The sequence below is a fragment of the Lemur catta genome, chromosome 1 (assembly GCF_020740605.2).
Source record: "Lemur catta isolate mLemCat1 chromosome 1, mLemCat1.pri, whole genome shotgun sequence".
In the NCBI taxonomy this organism is placed as follows: Eukaryota; Metazoa; Chordata; class Mammalia; order Primates; family Lemuridae; genus Lemur; species Lemur catta.
The window spans coordinates 129184122-129200110 of record NC_059128.1 but is presented as its reverse complement, the minus strand read 5'-3'; the positions used below and the strand labels follow the sequence as shown (position 1 = coordinate 129200110).

At 39.8% G+C, this 15989-nt stretch overlaps 1 protein-coding gene across 1 annotated transcript in view; it reads left to right on the top strand.

Moving 5' to 3' along the window:
- Positions 1–15989, top strand: part of RSU1 (Ras suppressor protein 1) — a 179296-nt gene that overhangs the window by 102611 nt on the left and 60696 nt on the right. The window contains exon 8 of the mRNA XM_045534115.1: positions 42–174. Within this exon, the coding sequence (XP_045390071.1) occupies positions 42–174 (133 nt within the window). The remainder of the gene's footprint in view (positions 1–41; positions 175–15989) is intronic.

The window sequence follows — 15989 nt, the reverse complement described above, 5'->3', positions numbered from 1 at the left end:
TGCAGTGACCTTCACCTTTTTTTTTTCCTTCATCTTTGCAGGAAATTTGGATTTAACTGGTCAGAAGCAAGTCTTCAAAGCAGAGAACAATCCCTGGGTTACCCCAATTGCTGACCAGTTCCAGCTTGGTGTGTCCCATGTTTTTGAATACATCCGTTCCGAGACGTACAAGTAGTAAGTAGACTCTGATTTTCTAAAATAGTATACTGTCATTTTATGGTATTTATAATTATGCCATTTTTTTAAAAATGATCACGTGACATCATCCTTTTGGTGGCATTCAACACATAGCACTTAAAAATACTCTGTCAAAAACCACATGTGATAATTGTCCCTGTTGTTTGTAGATAATTTTTAATGGACATTTTCAAGGGAGTTTTTACCGATTTTGTTTGGAGAATTTTGGAGATATTAAATTAGTTGAATATTCATAGCACTAAGGAAATTCACCAGACATATTAAGATCAGAACATGTTTTTTTTTTCTCCTGTGAATGTGAAGAATTATAAGTGTTCTGAACAAAATTGTTAAGCAGTTTATTTATAAAATCAATAGAGAGTACTAGGAAAGCATCATTCTATTATTTAGAAGCTTTTACTCTACTGAGATGATAATCTCTCTAAGAGAAGAGGGAAAGGCAGAGTGGAGGGGGAGGAATCCACCAGCTTAAAGTCACAGCATCAGAATGCCCCAAGTCCTCACTGCAGGTTAAGGGGGCCTGTGTGGGAAAGTGTCCTCTCTGTGGTCCTCAGTGTTTCCAGCTTGGGAGGAATTCTGCCACCTCCCCCTGCTTCTGTTACATCTTCTGTCACTATTTTCCCACTCCACCTAAGCTTTTGCAGCCCCCAGAGAAACTGTCATTTATCTCGATGCTTAACTGACTCCAAAAGCCAAGACATAGCGTGGTCTTAAGCATCTACGAAAAGGACTTGAAAACATCCATAGCTGGGTCGAATCTGTTTTTGTGTCTGCCACCAACTTTTGAGAATTTAACATCCCAACTATTGGAGTAAAGAAGGTAGAGGATGATTAAAGGTCACAGTCAGTTAAGAATTTCTTTCTTTCTTTTTTTTTTTTTGGTATCAGAAAAATGCCCTCCACTCAACATAGCTCTCATTGAATCTGGGCTGGGCCAGTGGGTCCAGAGTGACGGACAGGACAGAAGCTCTGCCTAGAAATGGCCCCTGGGGTTCTGTAGCTCCCGCCTGTGGTCCTGTTGCCCTCTAATGGAATCACAGAGAACATAAGCTATGAAGAACAATGGCCCGAAAACTCAGTACAGTCAAATTGTCAGAATGATGCCATATTCTCATACAGAAAAGTAGCTTAAAGCATGGTTAAGGTGTTTTGTTTTTTTTTTTAAGACAATACCATGACATTTGCCATGTAAGTCTCAAGACTTCCCTTCCGGGTAAAATGAAATAAGTCTAGGAGGTGTGTTGGGAAGCAATTTCATAAGCCATGTAGGTACAAACAGTTGTCACAGATTTCCATTTTTTTAAAATAGGAATATAGCTCACCCTTGGAAATTAGTTAATTATGAAAATGTGTGAAAACATAATTGCAAATTAGCAGATTATTGTTTACCTTGTTCCTCTTAAGTTGTTAATCATGGCTATTGTGAGTTTTAGGTAGGGCTCTAATTTTTTGTTAGTAAACGGGAAGCTGTTGAGAGCCTGGTTTGTAGGGTATCTTTTAAAAATTATTCCGCATGTGATAGCAGACAGAAAAATACACGAACAAGCTCCTCGCCATCCAGAATGGAAGAAAATTCTGTTTATTATTCTGGTTAACAATTTTTTTAAATTTCATCTTAAAAGATTAAACTTTGAGTTTATGGATTTCATTTTACCTCAGAGTCCTTATTAGGCGCTTAATCACCATGATCCACTATTTCAAGCTCTTTCTATTTATTCGCACATGATTAGGATTCTGGATAAGCGAGAGGTTTGTTGCTTTAGTTGAGTTAATTGGTAGGTTATTTGAAGAGGAATAACATGTGACACAACATTTCAATCAGTAACATATTTGATATATATTCTTATCTCTATTATTAGCATCCTTTGTGGGGAGTGAGGTAATCTAGGCAATTTGCTAGTTTACTTTTTCTGTTTGATTTCCTTGTGGAGCACTGTATTACCTTTTATACAGTTAAATCAACATTAAAAAGCTTAAATAAGCGTAGGAGAGCCATCATCCGCTTTCTAGGGGACCAGCTGGTGCCCCAGTAGCTGCTTTTAGGGGTGTCTACATGAGTCTCTGCTGGGAGGACGTACTTGACCTGGGCCCCCCCAGGGCAGAGACCTATTGTGAGTTCTTCTCCCCTTCTCTCCTCCTTGGGAAGGAGAAGAGTGTTCATTACTTTGTATATTTCAGTTTTTCTCTCCTTCTCTCATTCTCCCATAGTAACTCTCATCACTTCTTTATCAAACATACTAGCCAAAAATATGGATTATTAGCTAAATAAGACACTAAGTCAAACTTGTAATCTTTAAAAAAACCTGTACAAAATGCCACCATTGTTTCACCAGATTAATATACACTGATTCAAGGTCCTTCTTTATATGAATATATCTATACTATATTAGTATATTATCATATAATTAGAACCCAACTTAATTCTATAATTGTTTTAAGCAGCCATTTCACAATTAGAGGACTTTTAATATCCTAACTATCTGAAAAAATGCTATTCTCATTAGTGGGTACTTGGCTACCTTTTTGTAAGTTTTCCATGTGGCAGCCTTCAGGGAGGGTAATTTATTTATGATGCATTTTTTTTAAACCAATTTCACATTTAGTGCCTTAGTTTTAGATGCTCTATTCTAAAGCATGTTCCTGATTATCACTTCTTTGTCTCTTTTGTTTAAGCTACATAAACCCCCTTCAGTAAAAAAATCCTGATACATATGTGTGCGTATATGCCTATCTTTAAAATACCATGAAAGCATAATTTTGTTTTGGCACTTAGAATACCAGCGAACCTCCTCCTCTTTTTCTAACCAATTAACCTGTTGCCTGAGTGAGAGCAGTCAAGAACTAAAGAACTCACCGGGATGTTTTCTCTTCATCTGCGTCTGTGATTGACTTTCACAGTGACCTTCCTGTTCCAAGCACATCCTTGAGGCTTTCTGAGTCTAGCGCAGAGAAGATGAATGAATGATCTGATTTACGGGCTCTAATGGACTCCAAGAGGAGACATGGACGCTTGAAACAAAACAGCGAATTCACTGTGTAGGAAGAATTAAAATACTCAGAGATGACTTGACTTGATGAAGATACGAATTTGTCCTGTGAAGCAGGAGGTGTGGGTAGGTGTGGCTGGTGGGATGTCAAGATACAGATCTTCAGAGATGGCTCTTTGAAGTACATTTTGGGCGTTAATCATGTTCTGATCATTTCTCAAATGGAGACTGACTGCTCTTTGTTTATCCATCGTGCTTTCCACTAGGGGAACATACTGGCTGGTGTCACTGCATTGCCCATTGCAAATTATTCCCTCTGTTAAAGTAACATGATATGCTCAGTTGGGTTGTTGAAGATCACATCCTACACAGCAGCTCAGCATGTCATGCTGTGGTTGAGTTATACAGTCTCCTTGTAACTCTTTCTTTGGAGGATGGCTGTCTCCTTGTTGGGCTTCTTTTATTTCTGTGAAGGAGAATTATGGAATAGTCACTGCTTGTTAAGTTTCCAGAAGGTAGATTCCACCCCCACCCCCAGGAGGGGCAGTCAGGTTGAAGTCAGGACCCTTGACAAGATTCTCTGTCAAAGAGGGTAACTCACGCTTTGCACATTTCCATCAAGGAAGGTGCACCACGAGCCATTTGAAAAGCTGACAAGTTAACTCTCGTCAACAAGTTAACAAAAGAAGAGGTTTGACAAATGGTAGGCTGAAAATATGTCGGTTAAAAGAGGCATTTGGCAAACAGGCATTGTCATGAAGGCTGCAATTTGCAGAGCACGGCAATCCTAAAGCCTCCTTTCCAGCAGGGCATGACTCAAAAGTTGCTTCCCTGACATTCTTCGTGATTTTCTTTTCTCTCTCTCGGAGGGGCACCCTACTCAGCTGGGTTTTTGTGTTTCAGTTTTGAATCTTAAATGAAGACCGGCCATACTGTGATTCATGTTAGTTAATGGAAAACATTTTAACAGAGCAGTGTTTGGAAATGGTGGGCAACAATGAGAAAAAAAGCTGAGACTTTCTCTTTGCTAGAAATCTAGCAAAATAAAGCATCCTGCCTGATTTGTAAGGAAGAGTTGTTTTATCTGCTGTTCATTGTTTCTCAAGTTGCTTCACTTGCGAAATTAACACTAAGTAGTGTGTTTTTTCTTCTGCGCTGTGTACAAAACCGATTACAGGCTAGAATGGACATAAATGGGCTTTATTAAACAACTGCCACATCCTCTAATGACTGCTGAGTCAGGAGTCAGTGGCCTAGAAGTTCTTTAAATAACTTCGCCCGTGTATCTGGTCCACCCAAAGGCTAGAGCATTTCAAACCTAAGGGGTAGGTCCATTCACTTTAAGACAGCCCTTTACAGAAGGAAATCATGTCTAACAAAAACTCTCTAAAGCTTTTTATTTTCTGGCAAGATATAAACGGATATACAAAACTAGCAGATGGTTTTATAAATATCTTCGGAAAGAGAGAAGAGGGTTAAACTTCCAGGACCTTTCTAGCAGTTAGTAAATTTCACATAGTGACAATCAGTATGCAAAACAATGTAGACTTTCCTTTTTCATGGCTACATCTGAAAATAGCTCAAAATAATTCACAGAAAAACATCATCTCTTTATAGTAGACATGAGAAGGAAAACCCATTTTTTTCCCCTAAAGCTTTTGACATAAAGATTGTTTTTATTTTTAAAAGTTGACTGTATATTTTGTCCCTGTTGATTTATACTTCCTTTATAGATGCCACGTATGTATATCATGGTTCTTTTTTAAAGTTACTGAATGTATTGTCTCATTTTCTTCATAATGTAAAATCTGATTCAAACTTTTAACATCTCTGGACCTATTTGCATGAGAATATGTTGCATTTAACCAATGCTGCCAAAAAGTATCAAAGAGAAAAGGGAAACTCACCTAACTTTGCACCATGTCTCTTATTTTATGTTTACTTTAAATGGCAAAGTTACGTAGTGTCCCCATGTCTCCAGATAGTAAGAACCATAGCACAAAGAGTTGAAGACAGGATGTATTAATAATATCAACTGTTGATCTTTGATTTAATTTCTCAACTGTTTATGTATGTGGTCATGAGCTATTAGTTACCCTAGTAAATTAATACCTCCCTCTTTAAGGTGACAGGGGGAATGCAGACTATTTTAGCAAGAATAGATACATAACAGTTTTCTCTGGCCTCCAAGTTTCTTGACAGATCACTTAATGTATTTTGCATTTTAAAGGATTTTTTTCATTCCTGCCTTGTAACTTGGTTAACACTATTATTCGTATATACTTCATAAGTGATGAGTATTTTTCCTTTTTCTTTCTCACATTTTCATAATTTATTTGATACATGAAGTTTTTTCAGGCCTTTGAGGCTTTATTTTTCTATAATTTTATAGTTGATGCAAAATGGTTGGTTTTTTAAATGGAAGGTGCTTCTCATTTGACATTTCTGATTCACTTGGATTCCATGAGAGTTACAGCTGGGAACCTCTACCCACCAAAGCTGTAAAGATCAAAAGTGAACCCTCCCAGGGTTTAAAACCCTGCTTAAAGAGCCAGCTGGTATTCCTGAAGGCATCTAGTAAACCCCATTTTATACCTGTCCTATTCTGGAATGTTCTTCACTGTGAAGTGCGATAGATACAAATGCAGAGTTGGAAAAACTCACTTCATATATCCACATTCATTCCTTCACTGTCTGCTCTGGTGCTGTGAGGTGGTCAGGCGTCCAGCACACCATGCTTGCCTGGGAGTTCTTTCTTGGACCTGGTGGACTCAGGTTCCACCTGTGAGAAAGAGCTCTGTGCTTTGCATTTTGTACTCAACGCAATTTGCATTTTATTCCATGACTAGTGCACTGATCATTAAAGAGTTGTATATAACTATCAGAAGGCCAAAAGGAGAGGGGGGAACACAACTTCTGCATCAAAGGGAGAAGAGATATTTATTCTGAATTTAGCACTACAAAAGGCTTTCATGTAGGACTTCTAAGAGTAGAACAATCTCAGTCTCTCTCCCTCTCCCCCTCGCTTGATTGTTGACTGTCAAACCTACATTCAGCATGTCTTGTACAGTCCCCAATGTGCAGAGTGATACATTATAGTATCAATTTAGGGTAAATAGAATATAGATAATTTGTCCCACTTGACAGAAGGAAAATAAATATCAGCTAGACTCCCCTCTACGCTCCAAAAAGGAAATGTGTCAGGTTGCCTCCTCTTCAAGGAGAGCTACTTTGAGTTCCATTTTTTCAATGATATCCATTTGCTATAACCATACTGAACTACTGAATGTCAACCTCAATGAGGTGAAATTGGTCGGTCCTACATATTGATAACCTTTATTAAGTCCCAGTAATCTTCAATACTTGATGCTTCTGTCCAGCTAAGATGAATTATGGCCTGCATTTGCTGTTTTTATTTGAGAGATAAATTAAAAAGTGACGCTTGTATAATCAAACAGAACTGTCTGTGATTTCTAATCTCTACACAGTAATATCTTGTTTTATTACATGCTGACTTTTTACTGAGCTCTGGTCTTTTACTCTGGCTGGGCATCGTTGGAGGGTTTTTTGATGGGTTTTTTTTCCCCCCTAATTTTTGACAGTTAAGTATTCTCCTCTGTTGTCAGGTATTTTGGATTAGAATGAATAATATTATGAAAGGAGTTTCATTCAACTTTATCAGATAAAAGGCTTAAATGTGAGTCATGTTCACGGGCATTTATCAATACCCCAATTTATTCTTCATGCGTGAAGGAAATGGCTTTACATATTTTATTCTATGGTGTTTGCATATTATTTTGCATACGTTTTTGAGACTTATGGTATTAAAAAAATATCAAGTAAAATATTGTTTTTCATTATAATAGCTAATTTTTAGTCTCATGTGGGACAGATACAATTGTCACCTTCAAAATGCACCTACTTTTTATTCTCTGTCCAATTAGATAGTGTTTGCTTAGAGATTAAGTAAATTATCATTGAGGTTTTGTTTTTTTATATTGCAAATTTACCGTGGCTTCTTTTTTTTTTCTTTTCCGAGCGATACTTAATTTTGTCTTTACTATTTGTATAAACATTAGTTTTCTAGGACTGCCGTAACAATGTTCCACAAACCAGGTGGCTTAAGAGGAGACATGTATTGTCTCTCAGTTCTAGAAACTGGAAGTCCCAGCTCAAGGTGTCGGCAGGGTTAGTTTTCTCTGAGGCCCATGGGGGACGCATCTGTCCCAGGCCTCTCTCCTTGGCTTGGAGGTGGCCGTTTTCTCCCTGCATCTCTTCACGTCATCTTCCCTGTGTGTGTGTCCCAATGTCCCTTTTTTGTGAGGGCATCAGTCCCAGTGGGACTGAGCCCACCCTGATGACCTCATTTTAACTGGATTATCTCTATTAAGACCTTATCTGCAAACATGATCATTTTCTGAGCTACTAGGGGTCAGAACTGGAGCAAATGACTGGGCAGGGGATGGGGGCTGTCACAGTTCAACCGTGACATTATTGCTCTCATGTGCTTAGAAAGTGCATTCAGTTCTTCATCCGTTTGCTCCACTACCCCCTCTTTACTCTCTGTGTGTGGCCCCCACGCCTCCACAGGGAGGAACGCTCTGTTTTTAATCTTTTAAGAATGGGCCATGTCGAAGTAGAAGGTGGTTAGAATGTGAAGAGCCCTTGGGAATGGAAGGCCCCTAACAAAACCGCCTTCTGTGTCATGCTCAGCCAGAGGATTCAAGAAGGGAGGGTTCCCCAGGGCACCAGCCCCATGTGGTTCCCTTTGCAGGAATTGTTTAAAGAGGGAACATGCGGTGTGGACGGCCTTTGGGTCTGCGCCATGCGATGGGGCCCCTCCAGTAGACGTGCGATCCTCTCCCTGGGAGAGGGCCCTCGTGGGCCTGTGTGATGACTATTGGAGTTTTGTCCCATAAAGTGTGGATTCAGGGATTTCCTGTCCCATCTGGGGATTCTGGTAACCATATCAGGACCCCTCGTGACTATCGTTTCATTTTTCCTACCTTATCTCAAGAGATCTCTGGATTAATGGGCAAGATCAAGACTACTGATAACAGGGTACAGGACTCTTTCCTCATGTAATTAAAGCTGGTTTGCTTACTTCAGATGGAGAGAGAGATCAAAGATGGAGCATTGGCCGGGCTCTGGCTCATGCCTATAATGGCAGCACTTTGGGAGGCCATGGCGAGAGGATCACTGGACGCTAGGAGTTCAAGAACAACCTGGGCAACATAGCTAAACCCATTCTCTACAAAAATAAAAATAAAAATAAATTGGCTAGGCGTGCCACGCCTGTAGTCCCAGCTACTCAGGAGGCTGAGATGGGAGAATTGCTTGAGGCCAGGAGTTCAAGACCAGCCTGAGCAACACAGTGAAATCCCATCTCTACAAAAAAAAAACAAAATAATAGTAAACTAGCCAGGTGTTTGGCATGCACCTGTGGTCCTAGCTCCTCGGAAGGCTGGGGTGGGAGGATCACTTGAGCCCAGGAGTTCGAGGTCTCAGTGAGCTGTGATCAGGCCACTGCACTCCAGCCTGGGACACAGAGTGAGACCCTGTCTCTTAACCAAAAAACACAGATGGATGCTTATTTTCATATGATGCACCATGCCGTAAAGACAGCAGTAAAACTCTGAGCAAAAACAAAGAGAAAATAAGGAATATGGAGCTTGTTAGAGGAAGACAGCTCCAGATAGAGATTTATTGATTTCTATCATAAACCTGGATTTTTAAAAATCATAATAACATGAATTTTTTTTTTTGAATTTACAGACAGCCCATATTTGCAGCAAATATATAGCTCTGTTCTCAGAGGGACTGGTCTTAGAAGGGACTTCCAGTTCTGGTTGTACCTGTGGTGAATGACCCGAACACACCGTCTTCAGCTTCCCCCTTTAGAAGTTCAAACTAGGTCATCCCTGAGAGTTGTCCCAATGACAGTTTCCAATCCCGAGTTCTTTATTTTTCTGGAAAACACATTTTTTTGTCTATATCAATTCATTATTATTTTTAATTTAGTTTAATTCTTCAGTGTGCCTCCCATCTAGATTTACTTTATCAATTTTTTTTTTTAAAAGGCAACAGAAGACAATGATGACCCTGAATATAAATTGTTACAGGAAAATGGATACAAGATAAAATTACCAGATCAACCTTTTTATTCTATATTTTATGGAATATCTAATATATGTTTGGCAGTAACTTATTCTTACACATGAATTCCTGACACTTTCGATTCTTCAGACTTATTAATCAGTGTAGTCAGCACCAGAGCAATTTTATGAGACTTACCAGTCATCAAAAATTTATTATCAGATAAATCAAAGAAACAACGAGCATCTTAATAGGGTAGAGAAAGTAGCATGTAAAGGATCATTTAAGGCGGCACTTTTTGTCAGCTGGGTGTTATATTTACAACCAGCATCAAAGAACTTACTCATAATTTCATGCAAATAGCCAGCAGGGTGGTAGTTGTCTTCTTAGGTAAATCCTTTCTCTTTGTTTTTCTCCAGCAGAATATTGTGTTTGGTCTAACTGTAAGACTGAGAATGCTAAAAATACAGAAGACTGGAAGCATCGTGTTCCAATGTTAAAGCCTATAGCATTTATTTTAAAACAGTATCTGCATTTTTTCTTCTGAATTTTGTTGCAGTTACCATCCAAAGTTAAGAATTACTGAGCTCACTCCTCTCTTGGGGGTCAGGTTGCTAAACTTGAGCTCTTGGAAATGGCAAAGGGAAATGGTATTGGAATTGCCTGTCTTGTGGTCGGGCTCCACTGTGTACCTTCTCCTGGGAGACACAGGCCTGTGTCTACTGTACCCTTGGCACTTTTTGACACCCTTTTGAGGGTGTAATGAAAGACTTGGGTCTTTATTGTGCAAGATGAGCTAATTGGAGGGGAATTTTTTCATCACCCTGTGCGTGTCCTGAGTGAACCAGATTCTCGGTATCCCCTGAACAGAAGGATGGTGGCAGTGGGCCAGACAGGAGCTGAGCTGGCACTTAGCCTTGTACAAAGCCACTGGGAATGAACCCAGAAAGACAAGCCTGGGTGACATTCTGACACACATACAACCTGCATTCTACCGTGCATCTTCGTGTATCTGCTTGCTCTGCCTGGAATGTTTTCTGCCCAGCTTTACCTATGGAATGTCCAGTGATTCCTCAAGTCTCAGGTTAAATATTGCTTCCTGAAAGACGTTTTCTCAAAATGTTTCCCTACTGCCCATCAACTCTAGGTTCCTTTTGTCATCTTGAGGGCTTTTACTTTAGTAGCAATTTTAATATTAATAATAATAATAATAATGGCTATCAGTTACTGAGTATTTTCTAAGTGCCAGACATTGTATGTCCTATATGTACCGTGCATCCATTTGTCACTCAGTATTTATTTGTGTAAATACTACCTATATTTTGGTGGCTAAGTATGTGTTTTGTCTCCCTTGAGAGACTAGAATCTTTTTGAAAGCAAAGCTCATCTTTCCTTCATGACTGGGCATTGTACATGATGTGCCTTCAGTGTCTTATTATATAAGTGAACTGTCTCATGCAGAGGAACCTCTGACAGGTTGCCTTAATTTCTGGAAGATGAAAACAATTCTGAGGTTCAGAGTGGACCAAGTTATATAATTCATTGTTTTTGCTGGTAGGTGATAAGCAATTCTTGAAACATTCAAATGCATTCTCAGTATATAATATTAAGTTTAGGTTATGTCTTGCAAATAGTCCTTCATTATTTTTGTAGATCTCTTCTTTTTAACACACTACTCTTACTGTGCAAATGAAACATGTCCTTAACATATAAATGAACTAAATGTCTGAAAGTGAGTCCTTCTTCCCAGTGATTCTGAGGACTCTCTGTTTCATTTGTCTGCTTTCTCTTTGCCCATCAAGGGGGTATTCCATGGGGCATATGGAGTGTGTGGACTGTGGTTGTAAACGTATAGAATATTTCTGAGGGGTGTTTATCTCTAGGGAGAGAAAGTGAATGGTAAGAAGCAGGGATTGTACTAGCCAATCTGGGGAACATTCTCTTCACTCTTTATCCTTTAAATCTTCTGTTTTGTACATGTATTCATTATTTCAAAGATTATTAAAATGAAAAAAAGAAACCATTAGGAAAGAAGAGACCACAAAGAATGTGGCTTTATAACTGGTTCTGTCCATTGCTATCTCCTGTTTCCATTTATTTGCCTTGATTGTGTGTAACTCCTTCTGGTCAGTCTCTCTTTGGTCAGGTACTCTAAACACTTTCAAGGTGACATCACCTCTTAAAATGTGTCCTGAGTCTTGGAAAGAGACTGTTTGAATGGGAACTTGAGAGAGAAGATGCCTCACTGAATGCATTGACCATTTGGATTCTTGGCTTAAGCATTGTGAAATCTTACCTTGTTTATAACACCTGTCAAATGACATTAGGCTTTCCTGTATCCTTGGAAGAACCTGTAGCAGTCTGTTTTTCCTTGGGAATCCAACGTGGAATGGGAAAAGGTGGTCATTCTCAAAGACCTAAAGAAAAAGCAAGAAAATGGACTTGTACATTGCATTTCTTTTTAGGGATATTTTCCCACCTAAGATTTTAAGTGAGAGGTAGGCTTTTCTATTTTTGAAAGAGTGTGAGGGTTTGAAATAAGGGAAAATGGATCTTGAGAGAATTGATTGTGTATTAGATAGAGGATGGCGTTGGCTTCGGGTTCTCATATATAAGACATGGATTTTTTGTTTTGTTTCTTTTCTCTCCTTTCTTTCTTTCTCTTTTTTTTTTTTTTTTTTAGCTGTAAGCTAAGATGACGTGTGTGTTTCAGACTGTTTATGTGAGATTATGAGCATTTTTAATCTGTTCTTATGCATCCCCAATAGAAATGGTGTGAGTGGTGAGCTTTTAATAGAGTGTGTCTTGCAACTACAGCATTTATTTTGGTACTAAATTCTAGATAATGCCTGAGAAATGTAAATTTTGTCAGTAAAAGTTTTTGTTTTGAAATACTTCAAATCTTGGAACTGTATTTTGTAAGTTTTCTGAAGACAGCTTCTGCTTCATTTTTCTAAGCTTAATTAAGACAGGGGAACAAGAAAAAATACTGGTCATCCAGTGAAAATATTCTTTATGCATTTTTAGAACATGGTTAGAAAAGATTTCCAGATGGGAGTCCTTGAAGACCACCATGGGAGTGCATTATGCAAAGTGACTTCAGTTTGCTGTGATTCAAACAGTAAGAATCTTGAGCAACTTTCGCTAAAAACAAAAAAATTTGGAAAATACGTTATAAAGTCAACTACTCCCAACTCCCCCTCCCCCCATTTTTATTCTGTTCAAGTACTGACATCCAGATGGATTACTGTGTGACAGAGTTTGCCTTGGTTACTCTAGGGAGAGAAAATCAGCATTCATTGACTTCAGGCAATGATTCCAGGTTCTGGTAGATTCTGTAAAGCTTGCTTCTCCTGTAGGCCCACGTTTCCATGAGATGTAGTAGTTACCTTTGCTCTCATATGACAAAAGGGAGAGTCATAGGTTACCTAAAATGACTGGTGGCTTAGCCTGGTCATAGAACCAGAAATCAAGGTTTGTCCTTTGTAAAAGAACACGGTCTCGTTCTCCTTGTGGCTTTGGGTAAGATCTAGGAAGAAAATGAGGGAATGCTGAGTTTATGCTGATCTCCTTAAAGGGAAGTCAGTGTATGAAGCTTAAGGGTATGTACAGGATCACTTGACTTTTCCAGTTCTTGAATCAAATTCAGCCTCCTGCAAGACCACGTCCTCACGCTAGGGTTGAAGGCACATGCAGGATTCCAGGGTCCCTGAGTGCAGTGTTCCGGCTGCCAGCTTTTTAGTCCCTGAAACCCTATCTTCCCACGTTTCACCCTGATTCTAATTTAACATCCTCTTATCTGGGTGGTTGTGGTGTGGCACATACAAATCTATCTTCCTGCCAGGTGCACCCTGTGGTTCAGTGGGTGTGTCTTCATCCACTGTGGACAGCACAGTTACAAAGGATTAGTATCCCTAATCCAAAACTCTGAAATCTGAAATGTTCCAAAATCCAAAACTTTTCGAGTACCGATACAATGCTCAAAGGAAATGCTCATTGGAGCATTTCAGATGTTCAAACTATGGATGCTGGACTGACAAGTATAATGCAACTATAATGCAGCTATTCCAAAATCTGGAAAAAATCCAAAACACTTGTGGTCCCAAGCATTTGGGTTAAGGGATACCCAACCTGTCGTGCTCTGTAGTTGGGCTTCAGTGAGTTAGCGCATACTGAAGAGTGAGAACTTTCTCTAGCATACTTTATATTATTTTATATTATTATATTATTTCGCTCTTTTGGACTTCATTATGGACTTCTGGCCTTTCTCAGCCCATCTTATACCAATTGACTGAAGTCAGATATTTGTCAGAGTCAGAGAGATATTTATCTTTCAACAGAAACAGCTTGACTCTTATAGCAAGTGGCCTTTGGCTTGTTCTCTCATCTCATTCAAGTCTGTGCTTAAATGCCATCTCAACAAAATGCTTTCCACGTCACTCATCTCAAATGGGCCCATAACCCACTCACCCTCCACCCCTGATTTTAGCGTCACTCTCACACTTAGAATGGAGGCTCCTGCAAGAGCAGGGACTTAGTTTTCTACACTTCTCTGTCCCCGCGAGCCTCAGCCGATGCCTGGCACCCAGTGAGCTCTGAAAATATTTGATGAATGAGAGCCGTTGCTCTTTCAACTAGACATTGTTGCTTGCAGTTTAGACATTCTTGCTAGAGGAAGTTTTTTGTTTTGTTTTTTTTTGTTTTTTTTTTTTAAAAAAAACCTTCTGTCGTTTTGTTTTTTTTTTTTTTTTTTTTTTTAAAAAAAACCCTTCCATCACACATCCATTACCCATTTCTAGTGTTTCCCTTTTTCTTCTTGGGTCTGAGTTGCTCAGATTTCATGATATTATTAGTGCCTCTTCCATCACCATAAATGTTTCTCTGATGTTTCCAAGGCTGCAGCCTTCCCCAGCCAGCTATTTCCCATCTCGTAGCTCTTTTTAGCTAGGCTTTGAAAGAAACTCCCCACACACGGAATTTTAAAGGGTGATGTGGAAACAAACAAACAAAAAAATAACCTGAAGCTTGTACCCAAGGGTGTTTGACGTGGACTCTCTGCCTGTTCGCCTTTTGTTTGGTTTCGGTTTTGGTTTTGTCATTGGCCAGGCCTTCCTCCCCCAACAGGTACCTTTGTGTGCAGGACCCAGATGCTGGCGGCTGAGCACTCGGGATGCAGGTGCGACTTTTGTCCCCCAGCAGGACGGCATGAAAGCGCCTATAAAAGGTGAATTGGCAGGCGCTGAACTGTAGTAATTGCTTGCAAATAAATAAACAGCAGAGGAGAGGGGAGGCAGCTCTTCTTCCCAGCACTCAAAATCTGTGGGTGTTTTGTGAGCAGTTCAGAAAGACTCCTTAGCACCTGATCTCTGGGTGTGAGGAGTTCAGGATGGAAAAGGGCGTCAGGATTACCTTAAGGGATCACTCAGTCTTAGGGGACCGGAAGCCTTTGATCAGCTACATTGAGAAGGCGCCGTCTCCCACAGTAGGTTGTATGTCATTCCTTATCCCCCTCCATGTGTCACCTGAGATGCAGCCTGACCTGTTGGACACAGGGCCACCCGATGTGCTTAAAGAAACATCTCACTTGTCTCCACGCAGAAGAATTCAAGATATGGCTTCTAAATACAGTGTTAAATTTTCTCACAGATTGAATTCATTTTCTGTATTGCTAAGAAAATTCTCCTGGTCAAATTTTCATTGTTAATTAAGTGTGGAAAGAGGAAAAATTGGACATTTTTTTTTTGTATTGCGCCTAGGATGTGGCAATAGCATGAATTAGTTTTAATTAGGTATACCGCACAAAAAAAATTGTAGCTGCTCTGTTTATATTAGGCCAGAATTCCTGCTTTTGAAAATAAACGTGGCTGTCTGCTATGTAAAAGAGAACCAGAGGCTGCACAGCAGTTGTCTGAACCACAGCCAGTGTCGCCACTGCCAGCCCCCGAGCCTTCCCAGGTCCCGGAGGTGCACGCTTCTGCCAGTGGGACTTAAGAACCCTGGAGAAGCATTTCTATGGGGCAAAAGGGTTTCTGAATACCCCTAATGGAAATGTGCATAAGTTGTGAGGTGCCCTTTAATATATAGCAAGGTGTAGCCAGGGAGAATAAGCCAGCCCTAGAAAGCATGTAGGATTCCCCTCTGCAGTGTAGACCAGTGGGTATGAGCACTGGCTCTGCAGGCAGGCTGCATGGGTTCAAATCCCACTCTTAGCTTTTTCTAGCTTTGTGATACTGGGCCAGTTAGATTTTTATTTTTATTTAACATCTTTATTGAGGAACAGTCGTCATACAATAAACTACATGTTTAAGGTCTACAGGTTGGTGCGTTTGGACATATTTATAGACCTGTGAAACAGTCAACTTAAGACAGAGCACACAGTCATCATCCCCCGGGGGTTTTCTGTGCCCCTGTATAAACCATATCCCTCCCTCATGCCTCTCCCCTCTTCCCCCTCCATCCCCAGGCATCCGTGACCTACTTTCTGACTATACGTTAGTTTGCATTTTATGGAGTGTTTTATAAATATAGACATATGATGTGTACTCTTGGAAAAAAAAATCTGGCTCCTTTCATTCAGCAGAAGTACTTTGAGAGTCATTCATTGTCGTTGCGTGTGTCAGTAGTTAATTTCTTTCCATTGCTGATTAATGGTCCATTGAATGGATGCGCTACAATTTGTTTGCTGCTGGTGGACGTTTGGGTTATTTC